We start from the raw sequence: 23,152 nt of genomic DNA on the forward strand, positions 1-23,152 counted from the left end.
TCCTTTCCCCCCAATTCCTTTGATACCAAGGTTGCTCAGGAAAATGAAGAGAGAACCATGCAGATTAATTATAATTGCTCCAAAATAGCTCTGGCAGTTCCGGTACACAGAACTTCTCCTCTTGGAACATCACATTCCTCTGACAACTACTCCGACATTACTATCCATGAACAAGTGCCAAGTACTTCATCCCAACCCGACTTCTCTTGATTTGTCTGGATCCTGACAACCATGAGCTTGGACCATTAGACATCCCCAGAGACTACAGCAAACTACTCTCTAAAGTGTGAGCAGACACACTATTAAGTCATATCGATTGAAGTGGAAATGTTTCTGTATATGGTGTAAAGAAAAAAAGTTACATCCATTTCTCAAAACACCTGTGCAGATCTTACCTTATCTTCTTCAGTTAGCCAAGTCTGGCCATGCATATCCATACTATTTATAATAAAGAGAGAGCCCAAACATTTGAGGCGGGTAATCTCAGGAACCACAGCACCAATCACAACACCCAATACAGCGTTGGAAAGGGCAGTTGCAGCAGAAGGACATAGGCTATGCAGACATTCACCATATACATTTAAAAGGTAAAAGAACCGTGCCAGCAAAGTAGTCTCTTGTGGTCGTGTCTGCGTTGTGCTGGGGGCGTGACAAACGCTGGGGGCGTGTGGTACATTCCGCCCTTCATGCCATGTCTCATATTGTGTGCTAATCCCACCCTGCTCCCTTTAAATACCCCTGCACCCCATAATCATAACCCAACCTTACTCCTTAAAATACCCCAACACCCTTAAACACTAATCCATCTTAACCTTATAAATATACCCTGTACCCCAAAACCCAAACCTACCCCTGAATCCTAAAAATACCCCTGTACCCCAAAACCCAAACCTAGCCCTGAACCCTAAAAATACCACTGTACCCCAAAACCCAAACCTACCCCTGAACCCTAAAATACCCCTGTACCCCAAAACCCAAACCTAGCCCTGAACCCTTAAAATACCCCTGTACCCCAAAACCCAAACCTACCCCTGAACCCTAAAAATACCCCTGTACCCCAAAACCCAAACCTAGCCCTGAACCCTAAAAATAACCCTGTACCCCAAAACGCAAACATACCCCTGATCCCTAAAATACCCCTTTACACCAAAACCCAAATCTAGCCCTGAACCCTAAAATTACCCCTGTACCCCAAAACCCAAACCTAGCCCTGGACCCTTAAAATACCCCTGTACCCCAAAACCCAAACCTAACCCTGAACCCTAAAAATACCCCTATACCCCAAAACCCAAACCTAGCCCTGAACCCTAAAACTACCCCTGTACCCCATAACCCAAAACTATTTCTGAACCCTTAAAATACCCAAACATCCCAAAACATATACCTCAGTACCCCAAAACATATACCCCTATAACCATATTTACCTTATCCAAACATAAAAAAAACATGCTTTTACCATTCATGCATTTACAACGAATTTCGTTGTAAATGTATGTGTGGTAAAAGCATATAAAATGGCATCGCGGAGTCATGGTACTTTCATAATGAAAGTATGCGGAGTAATGGTATGCGGAAAGAAAGTTGCGGAATAATGGGTGTTTACCCTCCCCGGAAAGTACATTGGTGGCACGGCGGCCAACATCTCCAGCAACATACTCATTTTTTCACCGCCCATTTGAAAAATGCACAGGTCTCTCTCATTGATGGCCAGCACCGACATACACTTTTAGACACACCTCCCGCCACAAGTTCTAGAATTGCGAACTTTAGAGCTGGGGAGCTACGTTCGAATCTCTGCATCAGCTCAACATCCTGTGATTCCAAGCAAATTGCTTTGTCCCCCCGTGCCTACCACAAATGAATGTGTTCTTCTGTAATGTAAATTGTGCTTGTGAGAAGTTGGCCCGATATGCAACGTTCGCTATTCTAGCGACCGCTATGTATCGTTCCAACGACCCTTATGGTGTTTGGTTGTAAGTCAACCTATAGACCAGCTATCCTAGTAGCATGGATACGAGCAGTCTAAGGCTAAAGACTCGAGAGGGCGCGTTAAGCCAGCTGTTTACCACACATGTACCCCTTGAACACCCAGTGAAAGGACACCACACAAGTGTTATGAAAATAAACAGTATATTTATTAAGAATCACAACAGCCCTGTACTCTTTATGAGGACAGGGTACTAAGCACAAACCAAATCTCTTTAGCAAATACTTCAAGTGCACAGTTTAAAACAAGTGTCCGGGGACACGGAAAGGTTAAGGCAAGTCGGAAGCGAGGGACTCGGGACCCTAGAGTAAGGAGGCTATGCAGGCACCGAAATGCCGAGTTACCTAGCCACGAGGGCTGCGGCTGCACAAGTCTTACAGGCGTCGGGGTCTTCGCTGACGAGCCAGGAGCCGGAAGAAAAGGAGTTGCTGGCCGGCGACCAGTGTTGAATAGTTCGTAGAGATTGATGAAACCTGAAAGCAGAGGGGACCAAGTTCGTACTACTAGCCAGTAGTCAGAGGGTACCAGGAAGGCACCGGTTGGCCGTCACCTCGACCAGGTGAGTGGGTGACGCTAGGCTCTGCAGTCCCTCGGACCAGGAGGCGTTGTCGGCGACCACGGTGGAGGTGCGAGCTGTCCCACGACGGATGTCGCTGTCGGCGTCTTGGGTGGACCAGGAGGGTCCGGGGTGCCTCTCAAAAGATGGAAGCAGGGGCCAGTCTGGAGCAACCAGACCGGCAGTGTTGATTCTTGGTCGTCGTCACAGAAGGGCACGAGCCAGCGGCAAGTGACCAGACAACGTGCTGAGCAGCGAGCAGAAGGGCCCCACGCAGATCGTGGAGATGCTGGGAGACTGCACTTCGGTGCTGGAGCGGCTCAGGGTCGGGGCTTCTCGGACCCCAGAGCACTCACCAGAGAGTTACCTCGATGGTCGTGCTGGTTTTTAAGAGCGTGCAGGTTCTGATGATGGCCGGTCCCTCGAGGTCTCGTCGCACCCACAGATCACAGCTGAGCTGATGACGTGGGTAGAGGTCAGAGGTGCCAGGGAAGCCGGTTCTCGTCGAGCTGGGCCGTCGGATTCCTTGAGGAAGGACTTACAGCAAACCGCAGAGTTCTTAGATGGTGCCCGCTGATGCAGGGTGACTACTCCTTAGCCACAAGGGAGAAATCTTGAGAAGAGTCTTGAAGTCCTTTCGTAGAAAGTATTCTTGATTCAAAGATGATCTAATCTGGAAGGGTCCCCGCTCCGGCCTTTATCCTAAAGAAAGGGGTGGGTACATGACTAGGTCCTGCCCTAAGGGTGGGACCAGGAAGGGGGGTAGTTACACCCCTCTCCCCTGCCGGACTTTCCCCAGGCCAGGGCTGTCGCCCCTGGAACTGGTTCTAACCGGCAGATGCGTAGTGAGCACCGGGGTGCCACTCCGCAGTCACCTTCTCGCAAAAGCCCTACCTACCCAGAATACACAAACCCTGTCTGGGACGGTGCGAACACTGCCCTCGACAGGAAACCCTTTGTCCAAGTGCTCCTCGCTGGAAGGACTCCCAGCAGCAGGAGGTCAGACTTGTGTCTGTGGTGGCAGCATCCATTTTGTGGAGCTGAGGCTTTCGTTAACTTTAACCGGGGTTCACAGTCACGTACATGTCGTGTCCCTCTAGAAGGGCGGAATGCTAACCTCGTCGCCAGAGTTGATGAGAGGGCAGCATCCCGATTTGTATGACACCTTACTCGACATGTCTTGATAACGCGACACCGAAGTTACCGATATGGTACGCGTTATCATGGAACAGCCATTGGGTCTTGATTCCGCAAGCTGCAACCGGGCTCGGCTCGGGCCAGAGCTTAGTTCACACGAGCCCATGCACTCGGCCTTCAGGATTGTCAAGGCCTGCCATAGGAGTGACTGATAGGGACTCGGGTGTCCATTGTATGGTTAGATATAGAGCTACTATACCTAAAGCAAAGGGTGATTACACGACTTCGCCCCCGCTGTCATGCAGCCAGTTGTGTCAAATTTAGGAGGCCAGCCAGGGGTGGCATAATACATGCTGCAGCCCCTGGCGGCCCTGGGTACACCTACGCCCTGAGTTACAGGGTCTGATAAGGTGGCCCAGTACCAATTGGTATATGCACCTAGGGTACATCTCGTAATTTAGAAAGAGAACAGCCAGGCTGTGGGTCTGATTGGCAGGCCCACAGCCAGAGAAAGTCGTAAACCAGTGAAACAAAAGCAAAAAATCTGGGTGATCATAGGATTGCAGACCCTACTCTCCTACATGACCCCCCCCCAAACGTCGGAACAACTAACTAACCTTGACCAGGTAAGTCTTCTTGTTCTAAGTGGAAATATCTGGAGAGCCCATCGGCATTGCCATGATCAGTACCAGGTCTATGTTCCACTGTGAAGTCCATCCCCTGTAGGGAAATGGACCACCTAAGCAGTTTGGGGTTTTCACCCTTCATCTGATTTAGCCACAAGAGGGGCTTATGGTCGGTCTGAATCTTGAAGTGAGTGCCAAACAAGTATGGCCTCAGCTTCTTCAGGGCCCAAACCACAGCAAAGGCCTCCCTCTCAATAGCTGACCAATTCTTCTCTCTAGGGGTCAGCCGTCTACTTATAAAAGCAATGGGCTGGTCTTGACCATCAAAATTCAGTTGAGAAAGAACAGCTCCCACACCCAACTCAGAAGCATCTGTTTGGACAATGAATGGTTTGGAGTAGTCCGGACTCTTGAGGATAGGCGCCGTGCACATGGCCTGCTTTAGGTCATCGAATGCTTTTTGACAGCTCGCTGTCCACTGAACCTTTTTTGGCATTTTCTTACTTGTCAGTTCATTTAACGGTGTCACGATGGACCCATAGTTCCTGACAAACTTCCTGTAGTATCCAGTCAGGCCCAAGAAAGCTCGAACCTGAGTCTGGGTGGTTGGAGGAGCCCAGTCCCTGATTGACTGTATCTTGCTCTCCAGTGGCTGAACCTGACCTCCACCGACAAGGTGGCCCAGGTATACAACCTGTGTCTGCCCTATCTGGCACTTGGTGGCCTTGATAGTGAGACCTGCTGCTTGCAGTGCCTCCAACGTCTTCCGCAGGTGGACCAGGTGATCCTCCCAGGTGGAGCTAAAGACAGCAATATCGTCAAGATATGCCGCACAGAAGTCATCCAGCCCAGTAAGGACATGATTCACCAACCGTTGGAAGGTGGCAGGTGCATTTTTCAGACCAAAGGGCATCACCACGAACTGATAATGCCCACCAGGGGTTGAAAATGCTGTCTTAGGCTTGGCGTCCTCAGCTAACCTGATTTGCCAATACCCAGCTGTCAGGTCAAACGTACTTAAGTAGTTGGCCGAAGCCAGCCTATCAATAAGCTCGTCTGCCCTTGGTATTGGGTGGGCGTCAGTCTTAGTGACTGCATTGAGACCCCTGTAGTCTACGCAGAACCTCATCTCTCTCTTACCACCCTGGGTGTGAGGTTTCGGCACTAGAACTACGGGACTAGCCCAAGGGCTATCCGAGGGTTCAATGACTCCCAGCTCCAACATTTTCTGCACTTCACTTTTGATGCAGTCTCTGACGTGATCAGGCTGCCTGTAGATTTTACTCTTTACGGGCAGGCTGTCACCAGTGTCGACCTCATGGGTGCACCAATCGGTCTGACTGGGTGTCAGAGAAAACAGATGTCGGAACGACTGAAGAACCTGTTTACAGTCGCTCTGTTGATGGTCGGAGAGGCTGCCGCAAAAGACAACACCATCTACCGAGCCATCGTCAGGATTCTGAGAGAGCAGGTCGGGGAGAGGATCACTCTCCTCCTCCTGTCCCTCATCTATGGCCATGAGCAAACTCATGTCCTTCCTGTCGACATATGCTTTTAGCCTGTTGACATGAAGCACCCTGTGGGGGCTCCGGGGAGTTCCCAGGTCGACCAGGTAGGTGACCTCTCCCTTTTTCTCCAGGATGGTGTGGGGCCCGGACCATTTGTCCTTGAGTGCTGCTGGGGCCACTGGCTCCAACACCCACACCTTCTGTCCGGGCTGATAAACAGTCAAGACAGCCTTTTGGTCATGCCAAGCTTTCTGGAGTTCTTGGCTGGCCTTAAGGTTTTCAGATGCCTTTTCCATGTACTCAGCCATCCGCGAGCGGAGGCCGAGCACATAGTCCACTATGTTGGCTGCAGGCTTTCTGAGAGGTCTCTCCCATCCTTCCTTCACCAAACACAGGGGTCCTCTTACAGGATGCCCGTACAAAAGTTCAAAAGGGCTGTAGCCAACCCCCTTCTGTGGGACTTCTCTGTAGGCGAACAAGAGGCAGGGGATCAGGACGTCCCATCTACGCCGAAGCTTTTCCGGTAGTCCATGAATCATCCCTTTTAGGGTCCTGTTGAATCTCTCAACAAGCCCATTGCATTGTGGATGATAGGGGGTAGTGAACTTGTAGTTAACACCACATTCCTTCCACATAGCAGTTAAGTAGCTCGACATAAAGTTTGCACCTCTGTCGGAGACGACCTCCTTAGGGAAGCCCACTCTGGAGAATACTCCAACTAGGGCTCTTGCCACAACAGGTGCTGTAGTGGTCCTAAGGGGAATAGCTTCAGGATACCTGGTGGCATGATCCACTACCACCAGTATAAACTTGTGCCCTGATGCTGTCGGTGGTTCCATGGGACCGACGATGTCGATCCCCACCCGTTCAAAGGGCACCCCCACCACAGGCATTGGTATAAGGGGGGCCTTTGTCGTGCCACCTGACTTACCACTGGCTTGGCAAGTGACACAGGAGCGGCAAAACTCCTTGGTATCCTCGTTCATGTGAGGCCAGTGAAAGTGCGAGACAAGCCTGTCCCACGTTTTCGTCTGGCCTAAGTGACCTGCTAAGGGAATCTCATGGGCCAAGGTAAGTAGGAAACCACGCTGAGACAAGGGGACGACCAGCCTCCTGGTCATGCCAGGCTTGGGGTCTCTTGCCTCAGTGTACAGGAGTCCATCTTCCCAGTATACCTTGTGGGTACCTGTGGCGTTCCCAGCAGCCTCAGCAGCAGCCTGCTGTCTGAGGGGTTCAAGAGAAGGGCAGTCTAATTGGTCCTTCCCCAGATCTTCCCTTGAGGGTCCCCCTGAGCCCAAGAATTCAACTTGGTCAAGTTCGAACTCTCTCGGCTCAGTTTCCCTCAATTCCTGTAGGTCAGCCTCCTCTGAGACTTGATCCTCGACCTGGGGCAAGGGGGAAGGCGCAGCCTTAACCCTACTGCTCTTTTTCTTGGGAGGTGTCTGGTCCGTTGTTCCAGGATCCAGCACCTGTTCAGTGGGGCATTTCCTGACCTGCGACCTAGTCACAGCGAACACATGTGCTGGCAAACCTAACATTTCCATGTGAGTCCGGTGCTCCACTTCTGACCATTGTGACGACTCCAAATCATTGCCCAACAAACAATCCACTGGGAGGTCTGGACTAACTACAACCTTCTTTTGGCCAGTTACCCCTCCCCAGGAGAAAGCTACAATTGCCATACTGTGATTGGTAGTGACATTGCTTGCATTGGTCACCAGGAATTCTGTACCTGGCATGATCTGTCCAGGGTCCACGAAGTTAGGCGTCACCATGGTGACGCTGGCACAAGTGTCCCTATAGGCCTGAGCCATCTTTCCATTTATGAAAGGCGTCTGTCGGTATTTGCCCAAAGTATTGGGGCTTACGTCAGGGGATACGTCCGCGTCCCCTGTACTGACAAGGACAGCCTGAGTGAGTGTGCCAACTAAGTTGTCACGCCCCTCAGAACCCAGGGTTAACCCTACTAAACCCTTGGGAGGCGCACTACCACTGCTGACTGTACTAGGGGGCACAGGTGCCTTAGGGGCTGCAGTGGCAGGAGTCTGCCCTCCTCCTTTCTTGGTGCACTCACTAAACCAGTGAGACTTACTTTTACAGTACTGGCACCAACGTTTGGATTGGCCTTCTTTCTTCTTTTGGGGAGCCTGACCCCCACCCTCTTTGGGTTGTTGGGGACCTGTCGAAGACTTCTGGTCATTTTGTTCCCCCTTAGAATCTTTACCCTTCTGGTCTGCTTTCTTCTGACCACCTTGATTCTGGCCCTGGTTCTGTTTAACTCTCGTACGAACCCATTTGTCCGCCTTCTGCCCCAATTCTTGAGGAGAGGTCAGATCCGAGTCGACAAGATGCTGATGCAACAACTGGTTCTGACAATTGTTTAAAATTTGTTCTCTCATCATCAAATTATACAATCCTTTGTAATCAGTAACCTTACTGCCCAGCAACCAGCCCTCAAAAGCCTTAGTGGCACAATCGACAAAATCAGACCAGTCTTGAGACTGCGTTTTCTGGGTATCCCTGAACAGCACCCTGTACTGCTCAGTGGTTAGGCCGAACCCTTCAACGAGTGTATTCTTCAAGACTTGGTAATTGTTAGCGTCCTCTACCCTTGTGGTGAGGAGCTTGTCTCTTCCTTTACCTTCAAAGGAGAGCCACAAGATAGCTGCCCACTGACTCTGGGGAACGCCTTGCACAGTGCAGGCCCTCTCCAAAGCAGTAATCCATTTGTGGATGTCGTCCCCTTGCTTAAAGGGGGGCACTATCTTCCCAAGGTGTTTCGTATCGAAACTCTTTTCCCTATTACTAGGTACATTGCTGCCACCAGTGGGGACTGCCCCACTTAACTGTTGCTCTCTAGCGAAAGCAAGCTTTTCTTTGGCCAGGGCAAGTTCTTCCCTTTCGATCCGCAGATTAGCTGCCCTTTCCTTCGCTTCGTACACTCTCCTCTGAGGGGACGTCATCCCTCTTTGAGAAGAGTTGTGAGAGCCGTTGGTATGAAGGGATCTGCCAGAGCCTCTTGATAGAGACCTGGCTCGTCCATTCCCCATGTTAAGCTGACCTGATAGTGGCCCCAGGGGTCCCCCAGTACCGCTATCATGTTTGCTTAAGTTGGACCTGCTTAGTCTGACGACTTCTACCTGTCCCTTATCTGCCTCGTCCCCAGAGAGATCCTCATCCTCATCCTCCTCCACATCCTCGTTCTCGGTTGCGAGATGAATGAGGTCAGGATCGTCTTGGGTTCCCTCGAGGGGAGGCATGTCTCCTTCTGGATTAGAAGAGCTACGAAGTTTCTCAGCTCTCCTGGCATCATAAGTCTCCAAGAGACCAATCAGAAAGGACGTTGTGGGGTTAGACCCCTGCTGAATCTTCCGGGAGTGACACAATCGTCTTAACTCCTTGAAGCTCAGCACAGTATATCCTGAAGGGATGACCTGTGGAGGGTCAACTGACACAAGGGGAGACTCAGAGTTTCCTCCTTGGCCCGACATACTGTTTCTAGTGTGGTGTAAGTGATGCACCTACCTACACTATGTGTTTTCCTACTTTTCCCTTGCTAGGAGCTGTAGCCAAGGTGTGCTAAGCCTTGAGGAGCTACAACAGCTGGTTCAGTAGAACTCAGAGTATTCTAAGCTTTAGTTATATGTACTAGCAGTACTTGTGCGATCTTTCAACAAGATATTCTTAGGATACGTGTGGTAAAACAACAGCAAGCTCAAATCCCAACCGCTGCTCACCAATGTGAGAAGTTGGCCCGATATGCAACGTTCGCTATTCTAGCGACCGCTATGTATCGTTCCAACGACCCTTATGGTGTTTGGTTGTAAGTCAACCTATAGACCAGCTATCCTAGTAGCATGGATACGAGCAGTCTAAGGCTAAAGACTCGAGAGGGCGCGTTAAGCCAGCTGTTTACCACACATGTACCCCTTGAACACCCAGTGAAAGGACACCACACAAGTGTTATGAAAATAAACAGTATATTTATTAAGAATCACAACAGCCCTGTACTCTTTATGAGGACAGGGTACTAAGCACAAACCAAATCTCTTTAGCAAATACTTCAAGTGCACAGTTTAAAACAAGTGTCCGGGGACACGGAAAGGTTAAGGCAAGTCGGAAGCGAGGGACTCGGGACCCTAGAGTAAGGAGGCTATGCAGGCACCGAAATGCCGAGTTACCTAGCCACGAGGGCTGCGGCTGCACAAGTCTTACAGGCGTCGGGGTCTTCGCTGACGAGCCAGGAGCCGGAAGAAAAGGAGTTGCTGGCCGGCGACCAGTGTTGAATAGTTCGTAGAGATTGATGAAACCTGAAAGCAGAGGGGACCAAGTTCGTACTACTAGCCAGTAGTCAGAGGGTACCAGGAAGGCACCGGTTGGCCGTCACCTCGACCAGGTGAGTGGGTGACGCTAGGCTCTGCAGTCCCTCAGACCAGGAGGCGTTGTCGGCGACCACGGTGGAGGTGCGAGCTGTCCCACGACGGATGTCGCTGTCGGCGTCTTGGGTGGACCAGGAGGGTCCGGGGTGCCTCTCAAAAGATGGAAGCAGGGGCCAGTCTGGAGCAACCAGACCGGCAGTGTTGATTCTTGGTCGTCGTCACAGAAGGGCACGAGCCAGCGGCAAGTGACCAGACAACGTGCTGAGCAGCGAGCAGAAGGGCCCCACGCAGATCGTGGAGATGCTGGGAGACTGCACTTCGGTGCTGGAGCGGCTCAGGGTCGGGGCTTCTCGGACCCCAGAGCACTCACCAGAGAGTTACCTCGATGGTCGTGCTGGTTTTTAAGAGCGTGCAGGTTCTGATGATGGCCGGTCCCTCGAGGTCTCGTCGCACCCACAGATCACAGCTGAGCTGATGACGTGGGTAGAGGTCAGAGGTGCCAGGGAAGCCGGTTCTCGTCGAGCTGGGCCGTCGGATTCCTTGAGGAAGGACTTACAGCAAACCGCAGAGTTCTTAGATGGTGCCCGCTGATGCAGGGTGACTACTCCTTAGCCACAAGGGAGAAATCTTGAGAAGAGTCTTGAAGTCCTTTCGTAGAAAGTATTCTTGATTCAAAGATGATCTAATCTGGAAGGGTCCCCGCTCCGGCCTTTATCCTAAAGAAAGGGGTGGGTACATGACTAGGTCCTGCCCTAAGGGTGGGACCAGGAAGGGGGGTAGTTACACCCCTCTCCCCTGCCGGACTTTCCCCAGGCCAGGGCTGTCGCCCCTGGAACTGGTTCTAACCGGCAGATGCGTAGTGAGCACCGGGGTGCCACTCCGCAGTCACCTTCTCGCAAAAGCCCTACCTACCCAGAATACACAAACCCTGTCTGGGACGGTGCGAACACTGCCCTCGACAGGAAACCCTTTGTCCAAGTGCTCCTCGCTGGAAGGACTCCCAGCAGCAGGAGGTCAGACTTGTGTCTGTGGTGGCAGCATCCATTTTGTGGAGCTGAGGCTTTCGTTAACTTTAACCGGGGTTCACAGTCACGTACATGTCGTGTCCCTCTAGAAGGGCGGAATGCTAACCTCGTCGCCAGAGTTGATGAGAGGGCAGCATCCCGATTTGTATGACACCTTACTCGACATGTCTTGATAACGCGACACCGAAGTTACCGATATGGTACGCGTTATCATGGAACAGCCATTGGGTCTTGATTCCGCAAGCTGCAACCGGGCTCGGCTCGGGCCAGAGCTTAGTTCACACGAGCCCATGCACTCGGCCTTCAGGATTGTCAAGGCCTGCCATAGGAGTGACTGATAGGGACTCGGGTGTCCATTGTATGGTTAGATATAGAGCTACTATACCTAAAGCAAAGGGTGATTACACGACTTCGCCCCCGCTGTCATGCAGCCAGTTGTGTCAAATTTAGGAGGCCAGCCAGGGGTGGCATAATACATGCTGCAGCCCCTGGCGGCCCTGGGTACACCTACGCCCTGAGTTACAGGGTCTGATAAGGTGGCCCAGTACCAATTGGTATATGCACCTAGGGTACATCTCGTAATTTAGAAAGAGAACAGCCAGGCTGTGGGTCTGATTGGCAGGCCCACAGCCAGAGAAAGTCGTAAACCAGTGAAACAAAAGCAAAAAATCTGGGTGATCATAGGATTGCAGACCCTACTCTCCTACAGTGCTCATGCCATGTTGTCGAGTTCGCGGCTATATAATATTGCAAGGAAAAAGAAAGTAGGGAAACTCGAGTTCACACACTACTGAACGCGCACTCTTAAGTGCTTCAGCAGTGCACTGTGAATCGGAACGTTTCACAGGCCTGTCACAGATAAGAAATGCTATCAAAACGAAATCCTACAAAACAATATACTACTGGCCGGCAGCAATTCATACCTGAACAACGTCGGGACGGGCTGCTAGTTCATCAATAAAAGTGTGCTTAGCAGCAACCTCTCGCTTTAGGAAATCAGGGAACTCATCTCTCTGGTCTGCGAGAATAATTAAACAGGTCCTCAAGGGACTCTTTAGAGTTGTTCCACCAGTGAAAGAGCCTCCTCCTTCTTGATATCTTAAATCAATTAATGAAAAGCCTGTTTGCACCAATCCTCAAGACACAGTTGAAATATCTGTCCTAGAAGACGATTCTGCTATTAGCACTAACATCGGCAAGAGGCGCTAGTGAATTGCAAGCATTCACTATAAAACAGCCGTTTATGCAATTCAAAAAAGACAAAGTGATTTTAAGGACTAACCCTAATTCTTTCCAAAAGTACATTTGAATTTCCATCTTAACTTGCCCGTTGTACTAAAGGCGTTTTTTCCCAAACCCACAAACCATTGCTGAGAAATCGCTAAATACTTTGGATGTTCAAAGGTGCATTAAGTTTTATTTACACAGAACATGACAGTGCCGTAAATCTGATCTGAATTATTCATCACCTATGGCAATTTGAATAAAGGTGTAGCGTGGGGGTGTGGACAGGCGGAGGTCTTACTACTGGGGAGGTAGGAACAGGCTGGAGACTTATTCTGTGTAAGGAGGCGTCCGTTCTGGTCGAGGATGACGAGGCCGTCCTCTTTCCCCCCTCATGGTATGGATATCTTCAAGGGACCTTGTGGACTTCGTATTCCAGGCAGCTCCGAGAAAAGAGAAACCAACAGAGGGATAATGTCAGTTTCGCTATCTGTTATTAAACAACCCACTGGACCCGAGTGCAGTGAAGGAACACCAGTGCTTCAAAGTTTCATGCCGGTAGTCGGTGCTCGGGAGATAGTGAGGTACGAGGGGGGGGTTTTAGGAAGGTAGGAAGTGAGGTTCAGTATAGGAAGGTGAGGACTATTTACACTATGTAACACGGGCCCCCTTGCCCCCGACCCAAGCTGCCCAACGCCGCCGTACCTGTGACAGCCACACTCCTCCCTCGGGAGTGTGGCACGGCGGTTCACCGAGTCGTTGGCCTCCTGGCTTTCCACCGTCTCCCGCTCTCTCTCCTTCGGTATTCTCCCGTCCTCTCCTGGGCTCTCCGTCCTCCTCTCGATGCTCCTCTCCCGTTCTCCGCTCCGCTTCCTCTTGGGTGTAAACACACCCCGAATAGAGGGCTTCCTGGCTTATGTCCAATCCGGGTCCTCCTACGGAAAGCAACGGACTGGTGTTCCATTCGGACTGAGGGGAAGGAGGGGAGGGACAATCAACAATCCACCACGGAACAGGTGTTTTCCCACCCTGTTACACCCCTCCCCCCTGGCTTCTCCAGATCGGGGAGAACAGGTGTCCTGGATAGGTAGTCTGCATTACCGTTCCCCACTCCCATTCTATGCACAACCGTAAAGGCATATGGCTGTAGGAAGAGGAACCACCGTAATACTCTTGAGTTTTGGGATTTGTTTCTCTGCATCCATTTGAGCGGAGCGTGGTCTGTATACAATATGAACGGCTGCCCTTCTAAATAGTATCTTAGTTTCTCTACAGACCAGCGTATCGCCAAACATTCTTTTTCCACTGTAGGGTATTTGCGTTCTCTTGGGTGTAGTTTCCGACTAATGTACAGAATCGGGTGCTCTAACCCGTCCTCCCCCTCTTGGGACAACACTGCTCCTATCCCTGTGTCAGAGGCGTCTGTGGCTAGGGAGAACGGTTTCCCGAAGTCTGGGGGAATCAACACTGGGCTGGAGGTGATCGCGTTCTTTAGAGTCTCAAACACCCTTCTCGCTTCTTCTGGGGGTGGTTTTACGAGGATGTTCTTTACATTCTTTTTCAGGAGGTCTGTTAAAGGCGTAGCTACGTTTGCAAAATTCTCAATGAACCTCCTATAATAACCGATGAGACCTAAAAACGCCCTTAGGTCTCTTTTGGTGGAGGGGAAGGGGGTATTGGTTATAGCCCTGATTTTTTCCTCCTGTGGTGCTATTACTCCCTCACCTAGCATAAACCCCAGATATTTGACCTTGGGAAAGGCAGCTCTGGATTTTTTTGCGTTTACGTGTAGTCCGGCGTTCTGTAGGGCGGTTAGGACTTTGGTTATGTGATCCATGTGTTCCCTCCATGTCGTGCTAAAGATAACAATGTCGCCTAGGTAGACTGAACTGTACTGGGTGTGCGGGGCCAACACCTCCGTCATCAGCCTCTGGAAGGTTGCTGGGGCCCCGTGAAGGCCGAAAGGCAGGACGTTAAACTCGAACAGGCCATAATCTGTGGCGAAAGCTGTTTTATGCTTGTCCTTTTCCCTTAATGGCACCTGCCAATAGCCCTTGGTCAGGTCCAACGTGGTGATATATCGGGCCCCGCCTATTCTTTCTATAAGTTCGTCCACTCTTGGAATAGGGAAGGCGTTGAAGGTGGATATTGTGTTTAGGGCCCTGAAGTCCATACAAAACCTGGTGGACCCAGCGGGTTTGGGAACCATAACTATCGGGAATGACCAGTTGCTCTTAGACGGCCTTATGACCCCGAGTTCAAGCATGTCCCTTACTTCCTTTTTCACATCTGCTCTTCTGGCAGCGGGTATTCTGTAGGCCTTCTGTTTAATCACTCTTCCCTCTGCCGTATCAATGCAGTGTTCTGCCATATGGGTGAGACCTGGAGTATCAGAAAACATGTCGGAAAAAGGACGTAAGGCGTGGAGTCATTCTCTTTGTTCGACCTCGGACAACTCCAGGTTGGTAGGGAGGTGTTTCAGCGTCAAGTCCCCCCTCGTGTGGGCAACACTAAGTGGGTTGTTTTGGGGGGGGGGCTATCCATTTTTTCAGCATGTTTATGTGAAAGGTCTGTTGGCGACTGGGTGTGATCTGTAATTTGTAGGTGGTTCTGCCTATGGTCTCTGTGATTTTATACGGACCCATCGATTCACTCCTGAATTTCTGTGTGGAGGAGGGAAGGAGCACTAAGGCCCAGTCACCTTTCTCCATTGTCCTCCATTTTTTTCCCTTGTCATAATACAGCTTTTGTTTTTGCTGGGCTCGCTCAAGGTTTGAATAGGTGAGGTCTCTAAGCTTACCCAACCTGGACTGCAACTGTTGTGTGTATTCCAACAACGATCTCTGTTCGTTGGCCTCTTCCCGCTACCAGGCCTCTTTGGTGATTTCCATGAGGGACCCAGGCTGACGACCATAAAGGAGCACAAACGGGGAGTACCCTAAACTGCTCTGTACCTGAGCGCGCAGGACATATAGAGCCAGAGGCAGAAGCCTATCCCATTCCTTGTTTTCGGCAGACACCATTTTTTTCAGTGTGGTTTTCAAGGTTCGGTTGCAACGGTCTACCAACCCATCTGTTTGTGGGTGGTAGGCGGAGGTGCGTATTTGTCGGAGGTCTAGGGTTTTACAAACCTCCTTCATCGACCTCGAGACAAAGGGTGTACCCTGGTCCGTTAGGGTCTCCCGGGGAAAACCTACCAGCGAAAATAGTTCTATCAACTTGTCTGCCACGTTCTTTGTTGTTGGAGAACTGAGTGCAAAGGCCTCGGGGAACCGGGTATTGTAGTCCACCACTACCAGTGCATACGTATGTCCCCTTGAGGTGCGTGGAAGGGGTCCGATTAGGTCCATTCCCACCCTTTTGAACGGGTTCCCTATTATGGATAACGGTTGGAGGGGAACTGCTGTTGGCCTACTCATGTTTTTCTTTTGACATACCTCACATTGCTTACAGTAGGTTTCGGCCTCTTTATGTATACCGGGCCAAAAGAAAAGTTTCACAATGTTGTGAGTTGTCTTCTCAGGCCCCGAATGACCTGCTGTCAAGTGAGTGTGGGCAAAAAATAGGATTTGTTCCCTAAAGTCCTGTGGTACCACCAGCTGAGGTGAGTCACCTGCTTTCCCTTCCCTATACAGCAGATCGTTGTCGATCCTAAACAGTGGATATGGAGTGTCTGGGTTGTCCTGAGCGATATGAGCCGCTTCCCATGCATTTAGTAGGGTGGGGTCGTTGGCCTGAGCGAATTTAAAGCTACGGTCTATAACCCATGGTTCTGTCGTAAAATAGGTACCCGGCGGATGCTTTGCAGTCTGTTCTCTTATCTCCCTCCCAAACAGTGCCAATAAGTCAGGGTTATCTATTCCTAGGATAAGGTCCTCTGGTAGAGAGTCCACCACCACTACCCTAACCGTACAGGGGCGTCTGCCTACAGGATGAAGGACGAGATGGGCCTTTCTCCCTTCTGAACCTTAGCCTGTATGCCTCTGCGTCTAGTCCCAAATGGTCCAGTATTACTTCTTTTATGTCATGATACGAGGTGGTTCCTGCGTGATTTGCGACTTGGTACGCCGCTTGTGCCTCTCCAGACAGTAGCGGTGCTAGAAAGAAGGGCCACTTTTCTTCGGGCCACCCACAGGCACGTGCCGCCCGCTCAAAGTTGGTGAGAAAAGCATCTGGGTCCTCACCTGGAACATACTTTTGGAGAGAGACCCCAGCAGGATGGTGTGCGTAATTCCTCCTTTCCACCGGCACCGGGATGCTGGGGTTCTGTACTACGTTTTGCAGACCTTCTATCTGAGCTGTAATGGTGTTCCTGAACAAAGTCCTATCGGCATCGGCAGTGGAGATTTGCTGACTGACAGCCCACTCCAGCTTCTGTTGTCCCTCTATCAAGTGTTGTATTACTTGATCCATCTGTGGTTCCTGGATGGAAGGGGCTAATCCCACTTCTGACACTACTTGTAGCGTGGGGGTGTGGACAGGCGGAGGTCTTACTACTGGGGAGGTAGGAACAGGCTGGAGACTTATTCAGCGTAAGGAGGGCTTTATTTCAATGAAGGATTTTCGAGTCCTGAAAGTCAGTCTTTCTCTAGCAAAGTCGGCCCGGTCCGTGGTGGCGTCCGTTCTGGTCGAGGATGACGAGGCCGTCCTCTTTCCCCCCTGATGGTATGGATATCTTCAAGGTTCCTTGTGGGCTTCGTATTCCAGACAGCTCAGAGAAAAGAGAAACCAACAGAGGGATAATGTCAGTTTCGCTATCTGTCATTAAACAACCCACTGGACCCGAGTGCAGTGAAGGAACACCAGTGCTTCACAGTTTCATGCCGGTGCTCGGTGCTCGGGAGATAGTGAGGTACGAGGGGGGGGTTTTAGGAAGGTAGGAAGTGAGGGACAGTACAGGAAGGTGAGGACTATTTACACTATGTAACACGGGCCCCTTTGCCCCCGACCTAAGCTGCCCAACGCCGCCGTACCTGTGACAGCCACACTCCTCCCTCGGGAGTGTGGCACGGCGGTTCACCGAGTCGTTGGCCTCCTGGCTTTCCACCGTCTCCCGCTCTCTCTCCTTCGGTATTCTCCTGTCCTCTCCTGGGCTCTCCGTCCTCTTCTCGATGCTCCTCTCCCGTTCTCCGCTCCGCTTCCTCCTGGGTGTAAACACACCCCGAATAGAGGTCTCGGAGATCATCAGGGAGACCTTGGATGTTGGTGGCAAGGCCATGTTAGTCATGTTGGATCTGTCGGCGGCCTTTGACACCGTCCCCCATGCGGCGCTCCTCGCCAGGCTCCATGACATCGGCATTAGGGGGACGGTGTTCAAATGGTTCACATCCTTTCTTGAAGGCTGCCGCCAGACGATCTGGGTCTCCCAGAGCTCCGTCAAGATGCCGCCATTGGGGGTCGGGGTTCCACAGGGTTCTGTGTTGAGCCCGTCGTTGTTTAACATCTTTATGTCCCCCCTGGCGGCGGCGGTGGAGGCTTACGGGGCCCAGATCGTGTCCTACGCCGATGACACGCAACTCCTCTTCACATGCGGTAATGATCAGGCATTTGACGGAGAGAGTATTCGGGGCTGTCTGGGCATGGTATTCGACTGGTTCCAGCGCAACAGCCTGAAGGCCAACTCTAGTAAGTCGGAGGTCCTATTCTTCGGCTGTGTCACCGACCCTGAGTGGCGGCAATGGTGGCCGTCTGAAATGTGTCCTCCCGCACAGTCATCATTGGTCGCCAAAAATCTCGGTGTCAAACTGGACAATAAGCTGTCACTGAGAGCTCATGTCCTTGGTCTGGCCGGAACCTGCTTCGGCATTTTGAAGATGCTCCGCAAGTTTCTTCCACTGCTTTCTGCGGAGCACGGACGGATTACCGTGCAGGCGCTTTTTGGGTCCAGGCTTGATTATGCCAACGCCCTCTTTCTTGGCCTCCCTGATTACCTGGTCCAGCGCCTGCAGGTGGCACAAAACTCTGCTGCCCGGGCCATCTTTGGCCTGCATAGACAAGCACGAGCTTCTGGGTTGCTGCAGAAGCTCCATTGGTTGCCTATCCGTAAGCGGATCATGTTTAAATCCCTTACGTTGATGCACAAAGCCTTGTTTGGCTCAGGGGCCGGGTACCTACGGCGCAGGTTGGCCTTCTACCGCCCAGCCCGCTCACTGCGGTCTGAATCTCTTTTTACTGCCCTGGTTCCGCGGGTGAGGAAGGCCCGCACTGGGAGCCGTTCCTTCAGCTTCAAGGCGCCCCAGTTGTGGAATTCTCTACCACTGGCGCTACGCAGCACCCCTAATCTGTTTCAATTTAGGAAGAGCCTGAAGACTTGGCTTTTTAATTTCTAGTTTCTCTTTGGTGGGTCTTTTTCTCTTTCTTGTATCTGTTTTTCTTGTTATGTTATTACACACTGAGCCGCCTGTGGAAAGCGCCGGACACTCTTTTAGAGTAGCCGTGCGCTATATAAACTTATTTTAACATAACATAACATAACATAGAGGGCTTCCTGGCTTATGTCCAATCCGGGTCCTCCTACGTCATGAGGGGGCTTGGTCTCATCATCTGCGAAGGTCCAGTTAAAGGCGCCCTCCTGTATTTCTCCACCGTCCTCGGAAAGCAACCGACTGGTGTTCCATTCGGACTGAGGGGAAGGAGGGGAGGGACAATCAACAATCCACCACGGAACAGGTGTTCCCACCCTGTTACAAAAGGACTACCAGTCTCTACATCTTCCATTGCAAGGTGGATTGCAACAGCCATTCAATTCTGCCATAATGCTGCAGGATGACCCTTAACTACTCGAGTCAAGGCTCATTCAACAGGACCTGTTTCTACGTCCAAGGCTTTATTTGCTGGTGTATCGATCCAGCAAATCTTCAGAGCAGCCACATACCTTTACCCAGCATTATTGTCAGGATGCTGCAGACAAAGCTGATGCGGTGGTGGGACTAGCTGTGTTGTGCCATCTATTTCAGTAAGTTGAGCCTCTTTCCAATTATGAATTTCTTTTCCCACCATCTACTCTTCTTATGTTTATTGCTTTAATTATACTTGCTTGTTATGACTATTGAATACATTTGCATTGTTATAGTATGCTAATATGTATTCATGTTTACTGCTAACTATTATGATTCAAGCATGTGTATCTGTTAGGTCCAATACTGGAGCACAAAATAAGTTACTTACCTGTAACTGTAGTTCTCCAATATTAGTATCTTTCATAGATATGTGACCCACCTCCTCCCGTAGAGGCTCTCCTTTACTATTTGGGATTATATCTATTCCCATTTGTGCTTGAAAATATGAAGGGACAACTAGCCTCTGTTGGGAAGGTTCTAGAGGGTGATGTCGCCTGATTGGTTGTAAATCAAGTTTGATCCTTTTTTTTAAAATGTCATAGATATGCTATTAAATGTATGGCCTGGTGCCATTGTAGCCTATGCTACTAATATGATTGCTTTGATACAATACCGTGCGATCCGATACTTCGACAAAGGGAATGATTGAAGCATGTGAATCTTTGGAAGATACCAGTACTGAAGAACTACTGTTACAGGTAAGTAACTTATTTTCTTCTCTAAACTCAGGTGGGACTTCCTGATTAGACGATTGTGTTACAACTCTTTTTGTCTTCTTGTTTCACCTCCATTGTGTCCCTCTCCATCATTGTCACCTGAGCTGCAGGCAATACATGGAGGTTTGCTTTTTCCTTTTTTTCTTCGGTTTCATGCTGACCTTAATGTCCATTTGGTTTAGGGTTTGACAACAACTCGTGCTGCAGAGATCCTGGCCCGGGATGGTCCCAACGCTCTGATGCCGCCACCTACTACCCCAGAGTGGGTGAAGTTCTGCCGGCAGCTGTTCGGTGGCTTCTCCATGCTTCTGTGGATCGGTGCGGTCCTCTGCTTTCTGGCCTATGGCATCCAAGCAGCCACTGAAGATGAACCTGTCGGTGATAATGTGAGTATCAGTGCATGAGACCTAGGATACTACTCAAGTACAAATACAAAAGTGTACCCTCGTGCTCACCCAAAACCCTGCCCAGTCACAGAGGTCCATATATATCAAAATGTCATGCAAGCCCCATTGCTGCCCTGCGTGAAAGGCAAGAATGCGCCGTATTTAACATTATACGGGGCATTCCTGACCTTTTCTGGTGTTGGTGCACTTTTGGCTGTTTAGCACCAGTGCTGGTCCACTAGCGTCATAGGTTGCCTGTGTTGCAGGCAGGATTGTTTTGTGCAGGAAGGAGCACCTACCTGCGAAAAAGCAATCCTTAGAAGTATTTTCCTCTTTCTATGTGTACTGCAGAATGCAGCACACTTAGAAGGAGGAAACAGTGAGGAGAAATAAAGATATTTATCCAGTATTGGGGTATCTTACATACATTCACATGCCTGAATCATTCCCCGTCGCCGAGGCGGGAGTCCCACGGTATATAAAAAAGCAGTGCCAAAGGTAAATCATAGTAGTAGGCCTAAGAGAAAGGCCTGAGGCCTAAACTGTAGTAGCCTATCTACCTCATTATGCCAAAAGGACCAAAGATTTTGTCCCAACCAATCAGCTTACAGCACTCTCTAGAACCCTCTCTGCAGAGCCAGTTCTCCTCAGATTTTCACCGCACGTCTTGTGGAAGGGAGTCTCCATGAGTTTCTACTCAGTTTTGTTTCCTTCAGGATGTCTGACAAGAAGACCTTGTTTAGACCTTGCAGAACATGCGACAAGAAGAGAGTCCATGTTGATGAACAACATAAGGACTGTATTTATTGTCTCTACCCAAAGCATAAGGCAAAAAATTGTAAGATCTGCTGCACCTTCCCTTCTAAAACCTTAATAGATAGGGAGGTCAGAGTCCTCTTATGGCTCAAATCTTCTTCTGCTGATGATGATGACAAAGCTTTGACCTCCAGCAAGAGAGCAAGGTCTCAAGATAGTTCGTCAAGTGAGGGGAGAAAACATATCAAAACCTCCCACTCCACTTCTGGTCCTTCTCAGAGATCTCCATCATCTTTCTCTGAAGCTTCAGCTCTCAAGCATAAAACTGTGAGTAATAGCTGCTCTGTCTCTTCAGCTTTTCCTATAAGGACTATCTCTGTCACGTCTTCAGCTCCTTCGTCGACGGAAACAGTTTCTACTACAGCTATCACCTCTCCTATCCTGTCAACTAGGATTTCCATTGTGACGAAGAAAACCATCGTCGACGATCCGTCGACGACAGCCTCGTCGTCGAAGTCAAACCACTCATCAACGAAGGTACCATCGACGGAGCCTCCGTCGTCGCCGAAGACATATACGGTGGCGTCGACGACCGTCCCGTCGACGAAGAAGTCAAGTCCGTCGACGATGGTTTCGTCAATGACGAGTTCGTCGACAACAGTCCCGTCGTCGACGTGTCCGTTGACATGTCCTCCGCCGATGTTTCCGTCGACGTCGAGCCCGTCGACGAAGATCCCGTCGACGTCGAGTCCGTCGACGAGAGTCCTGTCGAAGTCGAGTCTGTCGACGATGATTCCGTCGACGTTGAGTCCGTCGACGATGGTTCCGTCGACGATGACAGCAACGACGACTACCATCAAGAGCCCTTTGACAGCAACTCAGTCTCCACTATCTCCATTGTCTACCGTACCACCTATGACAATGGATACTGCTACTACAGAGCCTTTGGTAGCAATACAAGCATTTTCTACGACTGTCTCCTCGAAGGCTCTCCAACTAAGATCTTTCCAAAGACAGGAATGTTCTTATATTTCACCGGTTACGCCATCTCACCTCCTCAAGACTTATGCTCATGAAGAGGAAGATGATTATGATGATGATGATGACAACGAAGGAGCTTTCGGGATATCTCACTATCCTTCGGAATTAAACATTTAAGTGTCAAGATGATTGCGGAGGATGACGATTACACTGAATATTACTATCAAGAGGACATTGTTGTTCCTCATCGTTCAGGATACCAGAGGCAGTCTTGGGCTTCAGAGTCCAGCCATCATCCAGGACATACAAGCCATGTTAGCAGATTATTGACAACGTTTTCCACCACAGCAGGTCATGCGACAGTTCCAGACCCTATTCCTCAGCCTGAGATCCAGCACCTATGTCTCTGGTCATGGAACCTCAGCAGCCTATTTTGCCTTCTCAAACTCCAGATACATCTTCAGTAGAAGAAGGCGAATTACCAGAAAATCCTCCCTTGGATCCGAGGGATTCCTATGTTATCCCCATGCCGTCTCCACCAACTCCACAACCATCAGACTCACCACCAGAAGACATAGGTGGGTTTCATAATCTTATGCAGCGAGCTGCGGGTAGGTTTCAACTACCAGTAACAGTGGAACAATCAGAGTGCTTTCTTCACGATTTCAAAGAAGAAACTAGAAAGGTGTCCAGAGATATTCCAATATGGAAGGAGGGCATAAAAATAATGAAAAATCCTGCTTCTGTGCCTGCTGTGCTTCCACGGATTGAACAAAAAAATTGTGCTCCGATTAATAGCCCCTCCTGCCTTATTGGACACCTGCGGCCAGATTCGGTCATTTCACAGGCCGCACAACAAAGATCAAAAAACCCAGCCACTCCCATCACTACGCCACCAGATAAAGAGAGATATCGTCTGGACCTTATTGGTAAGAAATTCTCTACCATGGCTGCCGCCTCAATCAGGGCAGCAAATTCATTGCCGATAATAGGACGTTATGATCGCCAAATGTGGTCAGACATGACTGGTCT

At 50.3% G+C, this 23,152-nt stretch overlaps 1 protein-coding gene across 1 annotated transcript in view; it reads left to right on the forward strand.

Moving 5' to 3' along the window:
• LOC147699077 (sodium/potassium-transporting ATPase subunit alpha-1-like) overlaps positions 1-23,152 on the forward strand; it is a 3,282,495-nt gene that overhangs the window by 1,230,942 nt on the left and 2,028,401 nt on the right. The window contains exon 10 of the mRNA XM_086936300.1: positions 20,180-20,383. Within this exon, the coding sequence (XP_086792426.1) occupies positions 20,180-20,383 (204 nt within the window). The remainder of the gene's footprint in view (positions 1-20,179; positions 20,384-23,152) is intronic.

This window comes from Lissotriton vulgaris, chromosome 8 (assembly GCF_964263255.1).
Source record: "Lissotriton vulgaris chromosome 8, aLisVul1.2, whole genome shotgun sequence".
Lineage (NCBI taxonomy): Eukaryota > Metazoa > Chordata > Amphibia > Caudata > Salamandridae > Lissotriton > Lissotriton vulgaris.